General features: G+C 35.2%; 1 protein-coding gene across 1 annotated transcript; it reads left to right on the top strand.

The window, feature by feature from the left end:
* Positions 1-1,205: 1,205 nt before the first annotated feature.
* LOC146926382 (putative phytol kinase 3, chloroplastic) lies at positions 1,206-2,862 on the top strand. The gene has a single exon (XM_085758752.1). The coding sequence runs from the start codon at positions 1,252-1,254 to the stop codon at positions 1,969-1,971; it is 720 nt and encodes a 239-aa protein (XP_085614878.1). The 5' UTR covers positions 1,206-1,251; the 3' UTR covers positions 1,972-2,862.
* Positions 2,863-23,398: the final 20,536 nt, after the last annotated feature.

Genomic DNA, 23,398 nt, shown 5'->3' with positions numbered 1-23,398 from the left:
AGTGGAATAAGATCAGATGTGTGGGAATGTTGTGATTTGTTGTGCAAGAGAAGTTGAATTGGAAACTCGGTCATTGTGAAGATTATATAGTTAGTGATGCATATAACATATTGTCTGGAACATATTGTTCGTTCAGACATTTTAAATATTATTTGAGATAAAGTAGCCTCTTTAATTGTAACAAAAAAAAAAAAGTAGTCTCTTTAAAAGGTTTCTTTATGGGAGCTGCTAATTTACCTCCACTTAAAAACATTGAGGTGTAAGTTAGTAAGCTACACCCATTTATTTTTTTAATAAAACACCATTTTGTTTCTATTTAAATTACTTTTAAATAAAAGGGCAGTTTTATAACTAGCCTAAAGTCACACATAATATACCTTTACAACATGATTTTTTTTTTTTTTGGTACAATACAACATGATTTAATTCACCCGGAGGAACACGTAAATAGAGCACCAAAGAATATTGACAATGTGATACGCCTTAAAAAAAATCAACGTTCGCGCAAAACACGTAACCATTCCGGCGATTAAGGTGGCATGTTTTTTTGTTCTGAAAAATAAATGGAATTGACAGCCCTACCCTTTGATTTCAAGTTATTTAAAATAATGAAAATTGGGTTTTTTTGTAAAAGGTTAGTGGATGTAGCTTGCTAACTTACACCTTAGTGTTTTTCGGTGAGTGTAAATTAGTAGCCATCTTTCTTTATTTGTTTGACGGTTAAGTTAAAAGATTTTCACGGAGTACAATTTTCTTTGGTGCGAAGTTCTTTAGTCAAATATGCTAGTATGTGTGCTACTCGTTAAGCTTTGAGAAAAGTGTCGATAAATTTTATTTTATTTTGGTTGCGCATTTTTTTTTTGGGTATTTGGTCTTTTGTTTTGAAATGGTTAGACATCTATTTAGCGCTTCTGATACGTCTTTCTTTTTGATCATCAAATTCGTCAATTATAAGAGGACAAAATGTATTTGAAAATCAATCAGCTCAAATCATAGAACAACATGGCTCATATATAAGTAAAAAACAATCAATCAATGAAGAATTTAAATCCGATCTACCTCTACCTCTACCTCCTCTCGGTTTCAAGTTATTAGGAAATTAATCAAGCCTGGCAATAAAATGAAAAAATGATGTGTGACTTTTTCAGTATAAGGTCACACCCACACTCCATGATAAAGGACCTATATAGCATACAACTATAGCTTTGATAAACCATACACCACGTGCCTTTTTTTTTTTCTTTTGGAATAATGGTGTACTCTTTAGTTTCTGATTTCGGTGCTATAGCTATCTCTCGTGCTGTTGCTGTCTCTTGTGATAGAGTGTTGCAAGAAACTGCAAAAAGAGGACTTTTTGATCAGAAATTGCATAGGAAACTTTTGCATATATCCTTTGGACTGGCATTCATGCTATGTTGGCCATTATTCAGTAATGACCGATGGGCATCGTTCTTTGCTGCTTTGGTTCCGGGAGTATATATGTTTCGGATACTTGTGACTGAACTTGGAATATATAAAGATGAGGCCATTGTGAAATCATTGAGCAGATTTGGAGATTATAGGCAGCTTCTTAGGGGATCACTGTATTATACTGCAACTATTACGTTTGCATCAATAATATACTGGAGAACTTCGCCTATTTCCATTGCTGCAATCTGTAATTTGTGTGCAGGAGATGGTATGGCTGATATCGTTGGAAGGAGATTTGGTGGTAAAAAGTTACCTTACAACAAAAACAAGTCCTATGCTGGTTCAATTGCGATGGCATCTGCTGGATTCTTGGCTTCTATTGGGTATATGTGGTATTTTTCCTTATTTGGATATATGGAGGGAGGCTGGAGCAAGGTTATAGGTTTCCTAGTTGTGTCTGTTATCACAGCAGTTGTGGAATCTCATCCTATCAGCACCGATCTTGATGACAATCTCACAGTTCCCCTTACTTCTATATTGGTAGGAAGTACGGTCTTTTGATGTAAGAGGCTTGTTTTTTTGACATCCATTCTTTCCTAGAAACACATGAAAATGACCAAAAACCCAGCGGTAGTTAACTACCATCAGTTTTCTAGTTATAAGTCAGCGGTAGTTAACTACCGCTGGAGTGTTTTTGGTCATTTCCATGTGTTTTTAGAAAACAATGGAAGTCAAAAAAGCAATTCTCTTGATATAAAACTTGATTTGTTGTTGTTGGATAATAAAGTTGATTTGGTCCATTGGGTTAGGCCCAATTCTCTAATAAGTGGTGTAGCCTAAGAAAGTTTCTAGAGTCATGTAAAACTAGATTGAGTAAACCATCAAATTGGTACATGTCTTTGTACCAAATTCTAAATTTGGTTCCTGCCTCTATTAATAACTTAAAATGGTCTCTGTCTTTGTGAAGTGTTTCTCAGATTAGTCTCTGACTTTATTAGTTGTTTTGTATTTTGAGTGTTAATGGCTCAATGTCTTTTGGATATTATTTAGTGGTTAATGGCAAATGCCTTTTGGATCTTATTTGGTACGTTAATGACTTAAAATGCAAAACAACTATTAGAGTCAGGGACAAATCTGAGAAACGTTTGACAAAGACAGAGACCATTTTGAGTTATTAATAGAGTCAGAGACCAATTTAAGAATTTGGTACAAAGACAAAGACCAATTTGGTGGTTTACTCGAACTAGATTACTAGTATGAAGAAATATCATGTAGTTGAGAGAAGTGTGTAGAACACTCTCTTGAAGTGTGTAGAAAGTTATCATATGATGTGTCTAGAACTCTCCTTTGAAGCCTATAAAAAGGGGAGAGCTTGTCATTTGTAAATCAAGTAAGCAATCAAGAAACAAAGTTTCATCTCTAAGTAATAAAAATTGGGCTAAATTAATCCAATGGTCCCTCAACTAATTCTCAGTTTTCATTTTGGTCCCATAAGTCCTAAAATCATCAATTTGGTCCCTCAACTTCTGAAACAAATTTCAAAAACGTCCTTTCTGTCAAATAAGTAACTATGTCGTTTTTTGATTTCATTTTAACCATTCGATTGAATGTCCATTGTATCTATAGTGAACCGTCAGCACCTAATTTTTTTTTTATTTTTCATCATCTTCTCTCTTCTTCTTCCTCAATCTATATCAACATTTTTCCTGAATTTTTTTATTTCAAAATACAAATCCAAAGAAACACAAGATCTCCTATCTAATTCACCCAATTTCCCACAAAATAACAAACCCTAACAATCCCTTCATCAACCAACAACGGAAAAAATTAAACTTAAATCACAATCCAGATGAATTTACAGCTTCATAATCCAACAAAAACAATAAAAATCACAACTTTTTCAATTTTAGCATTCATGGATCAACATAAGAAGAAAAGAATGGAGGACCCAGCAAGGGGAAGACAAGTCCATGTGATTCCAACTCTTCTTTTTCTTCTCTCTCTCCTTTCTTTTCTGCCTACCTTCTCTTTTTCTTTATTGTTATTATTTTTTTCTCACACGCCTAGACCCAACAAGATGGTTGTGAAAAGGAGTTTGTTTCTGGTTAGGATTTTGAGAGAGAATAAGATTTTGAATGGGGTGAAGCAACGAATTTTGAATGAGTTGAATAAGATCTTATGTCTTCTTCTTCTTCATCAATCCGAATTCTGAAGCGTGTTTGTTTGTTCTGGAACAGGAGAAAATTTCTGGTTTGCATCGCCGAAAATTTATTTGATCCATTGGTCCCCTAAATAATTTCAAGTTTTCATTTTGGCCCTACAATTAATAAAACGTATGTTTAAGTCCCTCACGTTTTCCTCCGTATGCCAAATAAATCTCTGAATGTTAACTTTAATCTCAAATGTCTATCGTGGACCAACTTTAAGAGTGGCCACCATAGATTCTAGGGTTAATTATGTTTCTAGTCCCTATAAAATAGCGACCTTGTAAGTTTAGTCCTTACTTAATTTTAATAGCATTTTTAGTCCCTATCAAAAAAATTTACTTATAATTTTAGTCCCTGCTAAAAAAAAGTTTGATTAATTATCCTTAAACTCTTAAATTTTTGAACGATTTTTTTGAGACAAGATTAGAACACTATGAAAGGTTCGTTTACTAAAATTTAGAATTTTCAGATATGAAATGAATTAAATATGAATTTTTTAAAACGACAAAAGTTAAAGATAAAAAGTAATAAAATCTGGATGTAGAAATCAAATTTTGCGATAATTTTTTGCGGAGGAACTTTTAGTAATGTTCTAAACATGTCTGCAAAAAATTGTTCAAAAATTTAAGAGTTTAAGCATAAATTAAACAAATTTGAATTGAGTAGGGACTAATACTCATGGCAAAAAAACAAAATTAGGGACTAAAAATGCTATTAAAATTAAGTAAGGACTAAACTTACAAGGTCGCTATTTTATAGGGACTAGAAACATAATTAACCCTAGATTCTATTAAAGAAAACACTTCAAATGGTTTGGGAGCAACTACGTATATCTTGTGCCAGTTTGATCCTTAATAAAATTATTTTGCTTATAAAAAAGACATATAGTCACAAAGATTACAAGGAAGAAATTAACAATCCTTGATATGAAGCTACACAATAAATGAGATCTAGTAACATTTGAATACTTTGCTAAATCAAAAAAAAATATGTTACAGATTTCATTTAGCAACATAAGTTCGAATGTTAGGTAAAGTGTATGTTACTAAAGAGTTCAGTAACATTTTTAAGTAATATTAGTAATATTTTTTTAATGTTAAAAATGTTACTTATTTATATTTTTTGTAACTTTATCATTAGTAACAATAAAATAAAATGTGTCACTTATTCTAATAACTTTATCCCGATTTTGACAACCTTGGTTACAAAGACAAAAAAAAAAAAAAAAAAAAATATACAGTAGTAGTAACACTTAAGTTCACCTCTTTTTATTCATCAATCAGACTAATTAATGAGATCACTAAGTTCTAAATTTGTAGACACCAACTAAAAATAAATCGACAAGAAGAAGATGGAATTTATCCAATAATTCAGTAGCTCTATTCATTCCATCAAAGCATAAATCACGGTGTTTTTTAATATGTTTAGCTCGTACACTATCTAACAAAATGCATCAAGAGTGAGACCCTAAACCCTCTATAAACATTCATTTGTAACTTGACTAGCAGAAACAATCTCAAAAAAAAAAAAAAAAATTAAACCTTCAACAAAGATAATGTTTTTTACATGCCTACACCTAAGTTAAGTTTTCTAAGCATACCATTGAGGCTCTCTCAAGAACATATTAATGTTTTTTTCTCACTTACCTCAAGGAAGAAACAGAAGTTCTTACATATTATCTAACACTTTGCATCATGACCATGTTAGAACTTGCAGAAGCATAGAAAATGTAAGGTGCAACTCTAGTAGTTTGAGATCCATATGCATATGATATGGCAATTAAAAAAGGTAACTTTGCATAGTTACATGAGGTGGATTTGAATACTTTATATATATTCAACTTCTTATATTATACACAATTGAGGTAAGCGAGAATTCAAAAGGTAACTATGCAGGACCCTATAGAACTTGCACAATAGGATAATGAAACTATTAATCACATTAACCCTAGAATTTTTAATACTCTTTTCATAAACATGATAACCATGAATGCTTTATACATGAATGCTAGTCATGTGATGTGAAAATATGTTTGTTAATTTAAGAGTTCAAAAATCAGTAAGAGAACTTAGCATAAGGACGGTTATTGTGACACTGACCATGGATACAAACAAATTAGTGGATTATTTCTATAGACAAACCAAAAATCAAGCCAAAATAGTGGAATTTAAATATTCATAGATAAATGGACTACATAAAAGATAAGAAATATACTCAATAACAAAGATCTTAGTCATTTCACATTAATAATTCCAAACAATGGTATATTATATTATATTATATTGGTCACATTGGTCATTGAATGCATTAAAATTAAAAAACACATCTACAATTGTTTATTTTATTAGTCAATTTAGTCCCTAAATGTATTTCGTTGGTCGAATTATTCCATAAATTAATTATGAAAATAAGCACTAGGATGTGTTTGCAATTTTTGTAGAATTAGAGACTATAGTTACAGCTCTTCAAACATTCTACGACCAAAATGACTATTCATCTATATTATATTTATATGCTTAACAATTGAACTCTAAATATTTTTTCAGCAAAAATTGAACTCATGAAATGAGAAATTCATAAGAACATACATCTTAATCGAGACTCAATTATTCTTATTTTTTGAGAAGACAAGCAGTGGCGGAGCCCTTCATGGGCTGAGGTGGGCCACGGCCCACCCCCAAAAATTAAAAAAATCAACGATTATAGGTCTATTTTGCGAGATTTTATACAATTTTGTGTCAGTTTTAGGTTTCGGTTGATCCAAATTTCCGCAAAGTGATGTAGTGGCCCACCCGAAAAATTTAAATAATTCAATTATAGGTCTATTTTGCGAGTTTTTATACAATTTTATGTCGGTTTTAGGTTTCGGTGGATCCAAATTCCCGCAAAGTGATGTAGTGGTCCACCCGAAAAATTTAAATAATTCAATTATAGGTCTATTTTGCGAGCTTTTATACAATTTTATGTCGGTTTTAGGTTTCGGTGGATCCAAATTCCCGCAAAGTGATGTAGTGGTCCACCCGAAAAATTTAAATAATTCAATTATAGGTCTATTTTGCGAGCTTTTATACAATTTTATGTCGGTTTTAGGTTTCGGTTGATTCAAATTCCCGCAAAGTGATGTAGTGGCCCACCCGAAAAATTTAAATAATTCAATTATAGGTCTATGGTTAATTTTAATGGCCCACCCTAGCTTTTTTTTTAGCTCCGCCACTGAAGACAAGTACTTGTACTCTTGTAACTCAATTGATTTTCAACGCCAATTCGCATTTCTTCAATATTATTGAAGTTCTCTATAGATTATTGGTTTGTTGGAATAACACGTTATATTTAGTGTACTTGTACTCTTGTAACTCAATTGATTTTCAACGCCAATTCGCATTTCTTCAATATTATTGAAGTTCTCTATAGATTATTGGTTTGTTGGAATAACACGTTATATTTAGTTTTAGAATAAATTAGAATGGAGTAAGTTTATGATATTAGTTTAATTTTGTTTTATCTTTTTATCTTTTAGTAGCAAGTTATTTTAGGAATTCTAGTATAACTATCATTGATATCTTGTAATTGTAATGGTTAACTAATTATAAGTACGCATGAGCTTATATTAGCATTGTAGTACCACTCATGATTAGAATCAATGAAAAAATAACGGTTAATTATATTCTTGAGTTGAAATAATGAGTTATTTTTGGTAAAAAAAAAATGTATATTACGAGAAAATCTGATTATATTTCAACCATACGTACTCGTGGTCTCTTGCGAACGCATGAATGTTTTGTTACTTATTTTCATGATCAAAGTCTTTTTATGTTACTTATATTTGTTTTGACATAACTTTGTATCTTTATTTTTTTAGAATTTAATGGTCTAATTTTAAGATTGTTTTGAATCCAATAATTCAATGAGATTAGGCATGAAAATAGATTTATAGGGAGACGTCCCTTGCTCTAAAGTGCAGATTCTACGAATGATTAGAATAAGAGAAAAATTATTGAATAAAATGCTCAAAATACACAATCTTATGAGGTTTTACATGGAAATTTGAAGAATGTATTGTCATTTTGGAAGAATTTAATCTCTGTCGCACATCAAGAAACATTAAGAGATTAAATAACGAGTCTACTCAAATAGTTAATAAACTTCAACGAAAAGTTAATCGGTCTAGAGTATCGAGTTTGATTTAATTAAAATAAGAAAAAATTCCGACAAAATTCCGGAAATAATCAAACTTATTATTCTAAGAACCATAATGTTAAGCCCAAAGCAGAAAAAATAAGAACATCTTGATTTGTTCCATAGTTTTCATTATTGGTATGAGGCATCTCAAAAGCTAAGTGCAAAACTCAATTAAATTTTCTATTTACCCATTGAATTAATCTATAGGGGTGAAACATTGTGTAATATAACAACATATGCTAGTTGCATAACATAATAACCAACATTACAAAGCCAACTTAACATAAGACAATAAATGGTCAAGCCTCAAGAATAATCATATAATTTAACCACAATAATATTTCAATTTGATTTAATGGCGATCACCTAAATATTCTACTCTCCTATTCTTTCCTTTAATGCTTTTCTTGAGTTTGGCCCAACCATTCTTACAAGCACCAACAGCTTTGCCCCCATGTTTGCAAATTACTCTCTTGGCTTTCCATGCCTTATCCTTAGCTTTCTCTGCAGCCACCTTTACTTTATATCCAAAATCTCCCATATTTCTTGAATTCTCAAATGGAATTCAAGAAGGAAGGAAGATATTGGCAATTTGGCACACAAGGGGAGCTTATTGAATAATGAGAAGCATTAATATATGAATTCTACATGTTGTATTTATATGATATATGCATGCTTGATACCAATTACCTGTAATGAAACATGTTTGACCTAGTCTTCTTGGGGTGTTTATTTCTATGGTTAGCCTTTAATTTCGTTTATTTTATGGCCTCTCAACCTAACATCAATATATAGTATTAATTAGGTGAATTACTCTCTTGTTTCCTTTTGTTACAATGTACTTATCTAATTTTAAAAATTACATGTTTGTATAAAACTAATATAAGTGAAAAGTGCTATTTTAAAATCAAAAAACGTGTTTTTATAAGATAATTATAAACAAATACATTTTAATTGAAAAAACGTTTTTTTTATAAGATAATTATAAACAAATACATTTTAATGAGTGTGAATGTAAACAAGCCACTAATAAATTATTGACCATAATCAATCTATAATACACGTTACTAACAATATATTTACCGCTAATTGACACGCACTCATGGTCCATGGAAATGGTATATGTTTCATGAAGGGGTAAAAAAAATGAAGGGGTACTAAAACAACATAAAATACTTTAAAAAATGAAATAAAATGAAGTTGCCTTTTTTTATCCAAAAAAATATAAAGCTGCCCTTTCCGATACACGTTCACAAGGATAACATGTGGGATGTGTTCAAGTGTTATCCATCGGATCATGATCCTCTCATTTCAAATCAACATGGTGAAGAAATAATGTAAAATACAAGTTGTCAAAATTGGGAATTACAAAATCGAAAATCATAAAATCGCAATTAAAATTGAAGGATTTTACTTAACCGCTTTTGTAGAATCTATAAGGAGAAATTGTTCAAGTGTGAAATACATCAAATGGATACCTATTTATAGTAAAGTATCCAACTAATTTGAACTAGCTTGCTTTACAAGCAATAATGCAAAACTAACTCTAATTTTCACCAAGTATCATAAGCTATAAGCTCTAACACCCAACAATCCCTCCCCTAAACTATGCAATATCAGAAAACAGTTTACAAGAGTGTATGCTAGTCTAATCCATCAATAACACCAAGCTTAGCTCTCAGCTTGCAAAATGCTTCAAGCTTGAGTGGCTTTGTCATAATGTCAAACAATTGATCTTGTGAGTTGCAGTGTTTCAGTTCCATGATTCCATCTTTGGTCAAATCCCTCAAGAAATGAAATCTCACATCCATGTGCTTGCACCCTCCATGCATGACGGGGTTCTTAGACAATTTGATTGATGAACTGTTATCACAATATACCACTGTTGCTTCCCTTTGATCTTCACACAAATGGCTCAAAATCATTCTCAGCCAAACTCCTTGACAATAGCATGAAGTTGTTGCAACATACTCAGCTTTAGTAGTAGAAAGAGTAATTATAGGCTGCTTCTTAGATGACCATGATATTGCTCCATTTCCAATCATGAACACATACCTTGAGGTGCTTTTCCTATCATCTGTGTCACCAACATAATTTGAATATGACCAACCAATCAATCTACCTTTTCTTCTTTCTTATATATGACTTCATAGTTCACAGTTCCTTTCAGGTATCTAAGAATTCTTTTAACCGTTGATAAGTGCATCTCAGTAGGTCTTTCCATGTATCTAGCCACTAAACACATTGAGTATGCAAGGTCAGGTCTGGTGGCAAGCAAGTACATCAAGCATCCAACAATCTGCTTATACTTACTTACATCTACAGCTTTGCCATTTTCATACTTCACCAATTTACTTCAAGTTACAATTGGATTGCACAACATAGTGCAGTTTTCCATTCCAAACCATGCCAAAATCTCAGTAGCATATTTGCTTTGACTGATAAAAATAAAAATATATCAAGGAACTCTTTGCATTATCTCCGGCCAGGCTGGACCGGGCCAGCCCATTTGACACCTCTAATCATGCACCATCATTATGGTTAATAAAATTTGAAGACTGACATCCTTTCTATATTTTTTTTAAAACTCGATATCTGGTCTAAGAACAAACTAATAAATATAACATATTTTCTATGTATTATGCAGGGTCCGTCGTTGTTTGAGGCACTATTGGGGCCTTCGTGATCGTGGTCAGCAGCACACCTAGACGATTGGTCGTAGATGAAAGACAATTGGTGTCTCAAAGAAACGTTAAGTTGCTATGTTTTGACCTGGAGATTAGATGATTTTGAGGAGGAGGCATATTTTAAGCTTATTAGACATATTTTAAGTTAATGTATTGGTTCAATTTTTTTAACCAGATACCTCAACTTTTGTTGATTCAAATGTCTATAATGAAAAATACCAGAGGAAGTATTTTGGTGTTGCCCCCTCTACAGTTACTACTTATTTGGAATTCTTTTTGGTAGTGACCAAAAGGTGTTGTCACACCCCAATTTTTGACCTAAGGTCCCACTGACACACGTCATGTGACCCTAGTCGATCTGATGTTTCATTTAAAATTTGGCAAAAAGATATTCTAAATACCTCATATTCAGTTCCGAATCGAGCCCTTGTCTCTATATCATTTTTTATTCTTTATTTCCATCTCTTAAATTTTTCTTAATCAAATTCGAACTTTAAAGTTTTATCTAGTCATTATTTCTTTTAATTCTTTTGTTATTTTCTTTTTAGATAAATCCAAGTTTTTTTATTTACTTGTTAATTAGAAGATAAAAAAATCAAAAATGTATGTATGTGTTTATCCCTTTTTTATTTTTTTATTTTTATTTTTTACGTTTTATTTCTATTTAGGCGATAAGTTCCAAAAAATAAAGTCCATGTAGTTATCCTCTTTTATTTTTATTCTTTTGTTAATTGTATTTCTTATTTATTTTTCTATTTGCTAAAAAACTCAAAAATAAGTCCAAGTACACAGCCTGTCACGCGCGTGATCATCTCGTCTCAATCCAGTCACGCGTTCCTCCCATCCGAATCCTGTCCAGGTTCATGCGCATCTTCTCTCATCCATCCCAATCCAGTTTCACGCCTTTATCTCAACCCAAACACAGGAACAGATTGCTCTCTTGTTTCCCTTCCAATCCAAATCCAATCACATGATTTTTGCTCCTTAAATAACAAACCCTAGCCTCAGCTTAACACTATAAATACAACACGCACAAACCAGCAAAGGGGGAGGAAGAAAGGACGGCAGAAAGAAGAGGACAGAACTGCACATCCACAGCCATTCCCAACACGAACCCGACCGCAAGCATCAACAACCCAGTAGCAATCTGCACAACACAAAGACCAGATACGTCATCAGGACCTAAAACCGATCCAAAAAGAAGGTAGTTTTCCTTTCCATCTTTCTAGATCTAAAAGCTTAGGGATAGTATTTGGGATTTTTAAGTGTCGTAAGCGAAAGGAGGGTAAGAAATAGGCAAGAAACCGAAAAATTTTTAAAAAAAAAGAGTTGTTTGGAGGCTAGCAGCGGCGGCGCCGCCGTCTATGACGGCTAACCGCCGCACCGGAGTTATCTCCGGCCGCCATCTCTCCGTCGGAGAAGAAGATGGGGTTTAGAGAGAGAGCCGAGAGCAAGAAGAGAATAAGAGAGAGAAACAGATCAGGAAAATGAATGAATTCTAGTGTTACTGCCTATTTAAAGGCTTCGTGGATCCAATGCATCTCTGTACACACACTAGCGTACACCCTCGTGCTTCCAGCCTTTGGTTTGCGATCAAGAGGCCCCTGATGCCTCTCTTCATGATCAAATCAAGGCAACTTGATTTCAATCAGGCGACTTTGATTAAATCCTTGACACCCCAGCGCCCTTTTGTCTTCTTCAAGCCCAATTCCTATTTTGTTTAATTCCTGCATCCCCCTGAACACTGCTGCACCCCCTGCATTCATATTTTTTTGCTATGTCTCGTTTAAATCCTCCCATGCATTTTTACCTTCTATTGCATTTCAATTTTGCTTCATTCTAAGGACACATTACTTCCATTTTTTACGTTTCATTTTTTATCATTAGCATTTTTTAGTTATCATTGTTTATTTTCATCGAGCTAGATTGTATATAGGCTTTCATGTAACTTATTTATTTATTCTCGTTTCTTGCACAGAATTTAGAATGTAAATATAGGATTTATGTAATTTATTTTTATCGCGACCTTAGCATGTATTAATAGGTTTTTTGTAATAGCTTAGGTTGTGTGTGTGTGTGTGCGCGCGTGCGTGCGTGTATGCCTTTCTTTATGTTGCTAGACTAGGTAAAAGGTCCTTGTGGTGGTCCAACGCCACCATAAGGTGCCCACGCTTTACTTTTATGCTCCGTTAGTTTATATTCTAATTGTTTCAAAAACAACAAAAACATGCAAATAGTTTCAAAAAAAAAAAAACAAAAAAATATTTTTTAAATAAACCTTGATCTTAAATCAAGTGACGCTTTTTTATTTTCTTTCCTTAATCAAACTTCAATCAATTTAATCATATTTCAAGTAGTTTTTTCTTTAACATAAAAAATACAAACAAATTCATTTTGCCACTTGGCTTTTCATTTTAAAACCTTTTTCAAAACTAATAAAAAACACACAACCAATCAAACGTCATTTTTAACCACGAACTACGTGATTTTGATCCTTCACGGGTACGTAGGCAGAGGACCTTGTCCTTCCAAATCAATAAAATGTAGATAACTAGGTCTTTCTTTTAATCATTCAAAATTTCATCTTTTTTTCAAAAATAAGCAAGTTATAGCACATTATTTAAGTGAAACCAAAAGGTTCCCGTAGAGTACTACGGACATAAAGGGTGCTAACACCTTCCCTTTATGTAACCAACCCCCGGACCCCCAATTTAAATAATTTTTTTCAAAGTCGTGAAAATACTTAGTGAGTCAAAAGCTAATCAAATAGCCTTGATCTCCGAAAAATGACGCGACAGAAATGGCGACTTCACTGGGGAAAGTCTAAAGAGGGTTGAGCCTAACTTGGTCTTATTTAATTTTTGTGCTATAACTTGCTTAAAAAATCAAAAAAAAATAATAAATGGAAATACGTGTATATATGTTCTTCCTTCTTCTTTCTTCTTTCTTTTAACGTGAGTGGTGAGATGAGTCCTAACCCGGACTTGAGTGAAACATAAGATAGGAGTGGTAGACTCGTAGTGGCATACCGAGATTATTCTCGTGTCTTGTCACACTTGAGATAACCACACTTAGCGGAGGAGCTTGAAGTGATATATGTCGGCGGGTGTTGTCACGCTTAGACTTTATCACTCTTAAGTTTCCGTTGAACGCTAAGGACCTTTAGTAACCCTTAACCCATCTTGGCCTTTTTAGGACGTAGTGCGGTGGCTAACTGGGTGTTGTCTCGGTATTAGTCGACACGCGATACTACACTCGAATTAGACTTTCCTACGAACGATGTTGGACCGGGTGTTGTCTCGGTATCCGATAAAGTTCAAAGGCGGTTGGAATTCGGGAACTTTGGTAGAACCTTTGTTACAAGTATAAATAAAACCATAGTCCTTACCAAATGGCATTGTTACCCTTGACTCCAACATTGTATACCTTAAACCTCATTATGTTTTCCATGCATAATCATACATACATGCATCCATTCATAAATAGTTTTTTCCTCTCATCCATAAAATATCGAAGGACTTATGTAGGTTTTTTGTAAACATCATAGGAAATGGAGAATGTAAGGAGGACTCATAGGTATGAATTCAAGAAACCAGACTTGGAGAGCTTAAGGAAATTACCAAGAAGATTGGAGGATCCAGATCATTTTCGAGGGCGGTACGGTTGCTTGGTCGACATTCTCATGACAAAGGTGGATGAGGGATGTTTTATCTTGGTTTTCGGGTGTCAAACATTGATTACGTTTGAACCTTTTAAACCGGTGATATCTTATTTTTTCTTGGGAAGGGAAAAAGTAAGCAAAACCCTTGAGAATCGAGGTCCGGGAGTTGTTTTCGCTACGGGAAGGTGTTAGGCACCCATAACGACTATAGTAACCTATAGGAACCGTCTTTAATTTCTACGCGCGCGCTTTATCTTTAAATGCTATTTGAAAATGTTATTTACACCTAAGAGTTACTAAATGAAGAATTGGAGGGAGAAGAATGTTTTTGGATTTTTATTTTAGTTGAATTGAAGGAATTTTGTTCCTTGCCTACGTACCCGTTTAAGGGATCAAATCCACCGTAGTTCTCTCTCAAAAAATGTTTTTGATTTTGTTGGTTGATTTTAAGTTTGAAAATGGATTTTGAAGAATAGAAAGGGGCCTCAAGGGCATGAGATTAGGAAATAGTGAGGTTGAATTAGTGAATTGCAAAAGAAGTCAAAATTTGATTATTTTCATTGAAATTTGATTAAGAAAATGGAAAAGAAAATACAATGGGATGTTGGATCCCAAGGTTTATTTGGAAAAGATTTGAGTGAAGTTGTTCACATTTGTTTGGAAAATTGGTTTTTTCTAAGCATAAGTCCTAGGCATTCATCTAAACATACAATCCTAAACATACATCTAAACATGCATATTCTAGCTATATAGTGATGTGTGTGCATGTGTCGGTGCTTGTGTCGGTGTACATCATTAGAGTCCATTGTCCTTTACATCATACCCTAGATACATTCTATGGCCTCTTTGCCAAGAAAAATAAAAGTGCAAAAAGAAAAAATATTACAAGAATTCCTAAGTGTTTACATTCTAACTTTGGTACAAATTAAGTTGCAAGAAAGAAAACAGAGATGAAAATGGGATGCAATGATGATGCTTATGGTGAATATGAAATATGAAAGGAAAAGGTTAGTAGCATAGGGCAATATCAAAGAAGTGAAGTAAGAGAAATATTAGAATGTAAAAGGTAGAAAATAAGTGCAAACATGGCTAAAATTTGTTCATAAAATGCAAGAACCAAGTGATCTATAATTCTCACATTCCAATTACATTTTAAAGGTTTAGAAACAAGTTTTGGAATGGGAATTAAGGCTACATGGTTTACTTGGCATTTTAAAACAAGTTTGAAGCATATTTACATTATTTAACTACTTAATGACTTGTAAGCTAAGTAACCTACCAAAATTCACAATTATGCAACAAAATTAAACACAAACAGTGGCTAAACTTCTATGAGATCAAATGGTATAGGTCATCAAAATTCATCAAGCAAATTGGATTGAAATCAAGCAAATTTCCACTTATTTTTAGCACAAAATATGACAAAAATAGCAAGAAAATTGACACCTAATTTTTTAACCAACTTTAACATGTGAAAATTATCACAAAATACTACAAAAATATCAAGAAATCTACATGAATTTTTTTAGGAATTTTTTAAAGGTTTTTTGGACTAAAAAGTGCAAGAAAATTATTAATTCTAACAAAAAGAAAAGAAAAAAAAAAGCCATATATATATTTTATCAAGATTTATCATGCAAAAATGTTAGAAAAAACACCTAAAAAACATCAAGAAATCATAGAAATGTATTTTGGAATTTTTGTAAAAGGTTTTGATGCACAAGAGGTGCAGGAAACAGAGTCCAGGGGTGTACATAGCAAGAAAAAGCAAACCAGAGGACAATCTGCGCAACAAACAAGCCCAAACCCAAAGGAACATGGATCCTGGACTATCCAAACGTGCCAGGGACGTTAGATTGATCCAGGATCCATAAACCCTAGATCCAACGCTCGTAAACACGCAGCACACCGTGATAACATACAGACGCACAGAAACAAGGCATCAGGATCGTCCACGTGGAGAGCCATGGATCCGACGATGGAGATTGAGAGATGGAATGAACCGAGTTGAACCAGACCGGTTCATGTGCCTATATAAGCACAATGAAACCGGTCCAATTCACTTCTTCCTTCCCCTTCTCTCACTACAAAGTTCTAAAGAGAGATGCTCTGCAATCTCTCTTCGTCTTCTCCGATGAACACGACGGCGGAGGAGTGGTGGTTCGCCGGCGGCGCCACCACACCTGAACATTTTTGAAATCTTTTTGCACTATCGTGTTCATCTGAGTCTCCTCTTTACGATTCTGAAACTATTTTCTTGAAAACAGGCATGGATTTGAATAGATCTACACTTGAATTGACGTCCTAGGGTTTCAAAATTTTCTTCTAATCTCTTTAAAACTAAACCCTATTTTGACTTATTTTTCACACTGATGATGATAATGAACCTGGATTCTTGAAATAAACGGTGAATCTTGGATGATTTGCTTTTTTAGGGTTCGGTTTTCAATTTTTCCTTCAAATCTTTTCGAATCTTCGCATCAATTCACCGTTTATTTTCTATTTCAAGCCTTCGATGACGAATACGAATGAGAACGAGAAGGTTTTCATGTGTTTACCTGGATTTGTTTGGAGATTCGAACAAAAGGATCCTGCGTTCGTTCTTGATCGTTCTGGTAAGCCTTCGAAACCTTCGCAACCGAAAATGAATCGGTGAATCTTCTTCTCTCTCTGGACTGATTCAGTTCTTCTTCAATTCTTCTTCTTCTCAAGACTTCGTGATCGTGTTGGAGTTCGTCGCTCTTGGCGATGAATTCGCACTGAATTGCGAAGCAAACTGTTCGATGATGATAATCCTGTAGAGGATTACTGAGAACAGTGTTGAATTCTTCGAAATTGTTATGAATCTTGGCTGAAATTGAACTCTGGAATGTTCTAGGGTTTCGTTGTGTTCTTCATTGTTCTTGATGGATTTGAAAACGGTTATGACTTTGATCTGTGAATTCTGGAGAGAGAAATGGAATGGTGTTTGTTGAGTTGGCACCTTGTGATTGCTGATTCTGGCACATTGCAGTAAATGCTCCTTTTATAGGGAGCCATGTGGCCTTTGACCCTATGAGTGGCTGACACGTGTTTTGGACTTAAAAAAAACCATGGACTAATTTGCAATTTACTGGATTTGAAGGACTGGACTGCAATTGAGGGAAAAAAGGACTTAAATCGAAAAATGGACTTAAGGGACTTAAAGGACTAAAAAGTAAAACCTAAAAAAGAAATAAGATGGCATAAAAGGACCAAAGTGCAATTTCTAAAAGTTTTAGGACTAAAACAAAAAATAAAAATAATAAAATTGGAATAAAATTGGTAAACTGGAAAGAACGTAAAGTGAAACAAATACAATTGACAAAACGGACTAAAATGAACCAATGGCCTAAATGAGGTACTTTAAAGTACCTCTCTGCCGAAATTTCGTGTGAAATGACCAAAATGCCCCTGGGGCTAAAACGACTGTAAATGACTCAGATACGAACTTTAGAATGGATTTTTAACAAGGAATTGAATCAAAGACTCACACAGGCAAAATTAAAAGACTCAGAGACAATTTTTTATGATTTAAACAGTGACTTGACACTTGAAATGACCAAAATGCCCCTAGGGGCAAAACTGACTCAAAATGGCTTCAAATGCAAATTTTGAAATGGATTTTGACATAGAATGAAACAGGGACTTATCCTAACCAAATGGAAAGACTCAAACAAATTTTTACAAGACTGAAAGACACTTGACATAGGAAATGACTAAAATGCCCCTGCATGTGAATTTTGCAAATAAAATTGAAATAAAATGCAGAGAAAGATGCAACTGATCAGAGATAGTTCAAATAGCTTGTAATGCAAGAAGAGAAAAATTGACTAGTATTTTTAGGTCCAAAATTAGGGTATAACAGCTGCCCCTATTTAAGTTTCTTTGTCCGGAGAGTCAAGAGACGAAGTCTTAGAGTTGACGGGACGAAGATACTTAAATATTAACATTTGCACTGTTTTTGGACGTAAAAATACGCTTTCAGACTTTCGAAATTATGAATGCTATGCAATATTTGATTATGAATGCAAGACAAACGACTGGAGTCTATGGAACCTGTCATGTCACTGGGGACTCCGGTGGACATTGATAGGGTAGACAAACCAGGGATAGAACATAAGGTACAAGCTGCTCTTTGGGTCGAACTAGTCACTTGACCAAGAAGTACAAAACAAGAGATAGGTGCAAGCTGTTCTTGGGATTGAACTTGGCACTTGACCGGAAACATAGACATATAGGCAGATACAAGTGGTTCTTTGGATCGAACTTGACACTTGGTTGAAGATACAAACAGATAGGCAGACACAAACTGTTCTTTGGATTGAACTGGCTGTTTGGCAGGAGACATAGACAAAAGGGTTGATACAAGCTGTTTCTTTGGATCGAACTTGCTTGTTGGATTATCACCACATCATGTGGGAGAGTACAGACTGTTCTTTTAGAACGAACTCATCGTTTGACCGATAACAAAGCATAAGTTGGGTACAAACTGTTCTTCAGATTGAACTTGTCGTCTGACTGATAACAAAGCATAAGCTGGGTGCAAACTGTTCTATCGAACTTGCCGTTTGACCGATAACAAAGCATACAAGCAGGTACAAGTGGTTCTTTTTTGGATTGAACCTGGCACTTGACCAGTAACAAGATACCAATTGAAAGTCTGGCTTAACAAGATACCAATTGAGGGTAAATTGTTATTGACTTGATTTGGAAATAGACATGACCATTTTTGTTGGCCCAAGAGTAAATTGACATTGGTTTGGATTGAATTGAAAGTTGACATTGGCAGAGACATAGACATAGACATTGGATTGAGAGTTGAAATTGAAAGAGACATTGGGAATTGGAATTGGATTGAGACATAGACATTGACATTGGATTGGAAGTTGAAATTGAAAGAGACATTGGGAATTGGAATTGGATTGAGACATAGACATTGACATTGGATTGGAGAGTTGTAATTGACATTGAAATTGGATTGAAATTGGAAATTGATATTGGAATTGGATTGAAATTGGAATTTTGACATTGGGATTGACATTGAATTTGGAATTTGACATTGACATTGAAATTGGAATTGAAAATTGGCATTGGAATTGGAATTTGGCATTGGAGATTGACATTGACATTGTCATTGGATGTCAACATTGGGATTGGAGATTGACATTGACATTGTCATTGGATGTCAACATTGACATTGTTATTGGAGTTGAGATTGCTTCGAATTTGACATTTTAAAATTGAGTTGAATCTGACGGTTTGGCATTGAAATTGAGATTGGAATTGACATTGGAGATTTGGAAATTGCTTCGAATTTGACAGTTGACATGATTGGGATTGAAGTTGGAGAGTTGAAACTTGTATTGAATTTGGCAGTTGAAAGTTGGATATGCAACATGTATGTAAAATATAGCAAGATTATTGGATGCAGGAGCACATAAAATGCATGATTATGCATGTATGAATGCTGGAATGCATGATGTAATTTGGCAGAGAAGTTTCGCAAAGGCAGACAAAACATTGGAAGATTGGGCACGTAGTGGCTCGTGCTGCAACATATTCACAGGGGAACAACCTCTTTGGAGAGACCGTCGTTGAGAGACGTATCAAAACCATGGCTGAGGGCAATAAAACTTGTAAAGGAGGGACCCTTGGAAAGTCCTTGTATACAGGTCGCCATTGCTAGGCGTGTCAGTGCTGGGTAAACATTGGATGTTCGCATATGTGGTCAATGCTTTTATATTCTTTCATTTTTCATTTTCAAACCCCATTTTTGCCTGAACCGCCCTTTCGGGTTTTCGATTCACCGGGGAGTAAAGATTCTTTTCATTGCCCCATTTTTGCCTGAATTGCCTTCATAGGTTGTCAATCAGCGGGGTGCTCATTTTTGCCTAAGCCGCCCTTTCGGGTTTTCAACTTAGCGAGCTTTTCATTTGTATTTTTGTGTTTTTTCATTCTGTTTTTTCATTCTTGCCATTGACCACAGATCATCCTGGGGGGTAACCTGCTTGTAACATGTATTGAAATGGACATTGACACTCATTTATTCATGCATGTTTCATTGAAATGTACCCTGTTGCTCAGGTTTGCTTTCAAAATAGACAGAAAAAGATTTTTTTTAATTTTCAAAGATGTTTGTTTCAGACAATGACATCATCAAATAGACAGAAAATGTTTTGTATATAGCATTGAGAGTAGAAAGGAAATAGAATTTCAATCAATAGAAAGGCTCAAATTGATGTAGAAGAGTGAAAGTTAGCCAAAGGCATGACTTCACGGATTTACAAAGCTTGGAAAATGGTAATTTTATTGGTTGGTGATACATTGAACACGATGACCGCTACATTTCATAGAAATTTTGAATTCACAAGTACAGAAACCTCTGATGAAGACGATCATTGACAGTTGCAGATGCCCCAAGGGGTGATGGTGATTTGCCAGATATAGTTACTCGTCTTTTATTGTCAACCTCATTTTTGCATGAACCGCCCTTTCAGGTTTTCGGCTCATCGAGGCGCTCATTCTTGCCTGAGTTGCGTACAATCTCAGCGAGCTCTTTCATATTCATTTTTTTTTTGTCCCTAACTTTTGCCTGGATCGCCCTTTCGGGTTTTCGATCCACCGGGAAGCGCATTTTTGCCTAGGCCGCCCTTTCAGGTTTTCGACCTACCACGCTGTTCTTTTCTTTCTAGACAAAGTATTTCTTGACTATATCGGCATTAACAGGATTTGGAAGCTCAACACCATCCATGTGTGTAAGAATCAAAGCACCACCAGAGAAAGCCTTCTTGACAACATAAGGACCTTCATAGTTAGGTGTCCACTTGCCCCTTGGGTCGGGTTGCTGACTTATCCTTCTTTTCAATACAAGTTCGCCTTCCTTGAATTCTCGAGGTCGGACTTTCTTGTCAAAGGCATTCTTCATTCGCACTTGATACAACTGTCCATGAGTCATAGCATTCATACGTTTCTCTTCAATTAGATTCAATTGATCATACCGACTTTGACACCATTCAGCCTCAGTTAACTTGGCTTCCATGATCACTCGAAGAGATGGAATCTCCACTTCCAAAGGGAGAACTGCTTCCATACCATATACAAGAGAGAAAGGAGTTGCCCCGGTTGAGCTGCGCACTGTAGTACGGTAACCATGCAAGGCAAATGGTAGCATTTCATGCCAGTCTTTGTAAGTAGTGACCATCTTCTGAACAATCTTCTTGATGTTCTTGTTAGCGGCCTCAACTGCACCATTCATCTGAGGTCTATAAGGAGAAGAGTTATGATGTTCAATTTTGAATTCTTCACATAAAGCTTGCATCATGCTATTGTTCAGATTGGAACCATTGTCAGTGATAATTTTGTTGGGAACACCATATCGACAGATGATGTTATTCTTGATAAACTTGACAACCACTTGCTTGGTCACATTGGCATAGGAGGCAGCTTCAACCCACTTGGTGAAATAGTCAATTGCCACTAGAATGAAACGATGTCCATTGGAAGCTTTTGGTTCAATTCTTCCGATCATGTCAATGCCCCACATGGAGAAAGGCCATGGGGAAGATATAACATTGAGAGCATGTGGAGGCACGTGAATCTTGTCAGCATAAATTTGACATTTGTGGCATCTTTTAGCATGTTTGTGACAGTCACGCTCCATAGTTATCCAGTAATAGCCGGCTCTTAACAGTTTTCTTGACATAGTGTGGCCCGAAGCATGGGTCCCAAAAGTACCATCATGTACATCATGCATTAATTTCTCAGCTTCTTGTTTGTCAACACACCTTAACAAGACCATGTCATAGTTCCTTTTGTATAGGACTTCTCCGTCCAGAAGGAACCTGCTAGCCAATCGTCTCAAAGTCTTTTTATCCCTGTTGGAAGCGCCAGGTGGATATTCACGATTCTGCAAGAATTGCTTGATGTTGTAATACCAGGGCTTTTTATCATTCACAACCTCACCAGCCTGATCTGGTATATTTTCAATGGTAAACACATGAGCGGGTCTATCAAGACGTTGTACTTTGATTACAGGCACATCATTCCAGTGATTGACACGAAACATGGAAGACAAAGTAGCAAGAGCATCAGCCATTTGATTTTCATCCCGAGGGATATGGTGCAGCTCAACCTTGGTAAAATATGTCAACAGACGTCTTGCATAGTCACGGTAAGGGATCAGCTTCTCATGATGAATCTCCCATTCACCCTTTATCTGATTGATAACAAGTGCAGAATCTCCATAGATGTCAAGGTGTTTAATTCTCAGATCGAGGGCTTCTTCAATACCCAAGATGCATGCTTCATACTCAGCTATGTTGTTTGTGCATTCAAAGGTTATTCGAGCGGTGAAAGGAATATGGTGCCCCTGTGGAGTTACAATGATGGCTCCAATTCCTTTACCATAAGCATTAACGGCACCATCAAACACCAATCCCCACTTGCTATTGGGATCTGGCCCTTCATTGATCAGTGGCTCTTCACAGTCTTTTGCTTTCAGATACATGACCTCTTCATCAGGGAAATCAAACTTAATCGGCTGATAATCATCAAGAGGCTGACAAGCAAGATGCTCAGCAAGGATACTTCCTTTGATTGCTTTCTGAGCTTTGTACACAATATCATATTCAGACAACAACATTTGCCAACGTGCGATCTTTCCAGTAACAGCAGGCTTTTCAAAGATGTACTTGATTGGATCCATTCGAGATATCAACCAAGTTGTATGATTCACCATATAATGACGCAGGCGTTTGGCAGCCCAAGCTAAAGCACAACATGTCTTTTCAAGCATTGTATACCGAGTCTCACAGTCGGTAAACTTCTTGCTCAGGTAGTAGATAGCATGCTCTTTCTTACCAGTCTCATCTTGTTGACCGAGAACACAGCCCACTGAATCATCTAACACTGACAGATACATAATCAAAGGCCTTCCTTCCACTGGCGGGACAAGGATAGGTGGCTCCAACAGGTACTCTTTAATGCTATCAAAAGCTTCCTGACATTCATCATTCCATACAACAGGCTGATTCTTTCTGAGCAATTTGAAAATTGGACCGCAAGTAGTAGTCATGTGAGATATGAATCTTGAAATGTAGTTCAGACGTCCGAGGAAACCTTTGACTTGCTTCTCAGTTTGAGGGGCCGGCATCTCTCTGATGGCTCAGACTTTATCGGGATCAACTTCAATGCCTCTTTGACTGACAATGAAGCCAAGCAACTTTCCAGATCTT

Source organism: Medicago sativa, chromosome 4 (assembly GCF_051527215.1).
Source record: "Medicago sativa cultivar Bolivia chromosome 4, Bolivia_mono, whole genome shotgun sequence".
Taxonomy (NCBI): domain Eukaryota; kingdom Viridiplantae; phylum Streptophyta; class Magnoliopsida; order Fabales; family Fabaceae; genus Medicago; species Medicago sativa.
The sequence above is the reverse complement of the archived record's forward strand: the minus strand, read 5'-3'. Positions and strand labels throughout refer to the sequence as shown.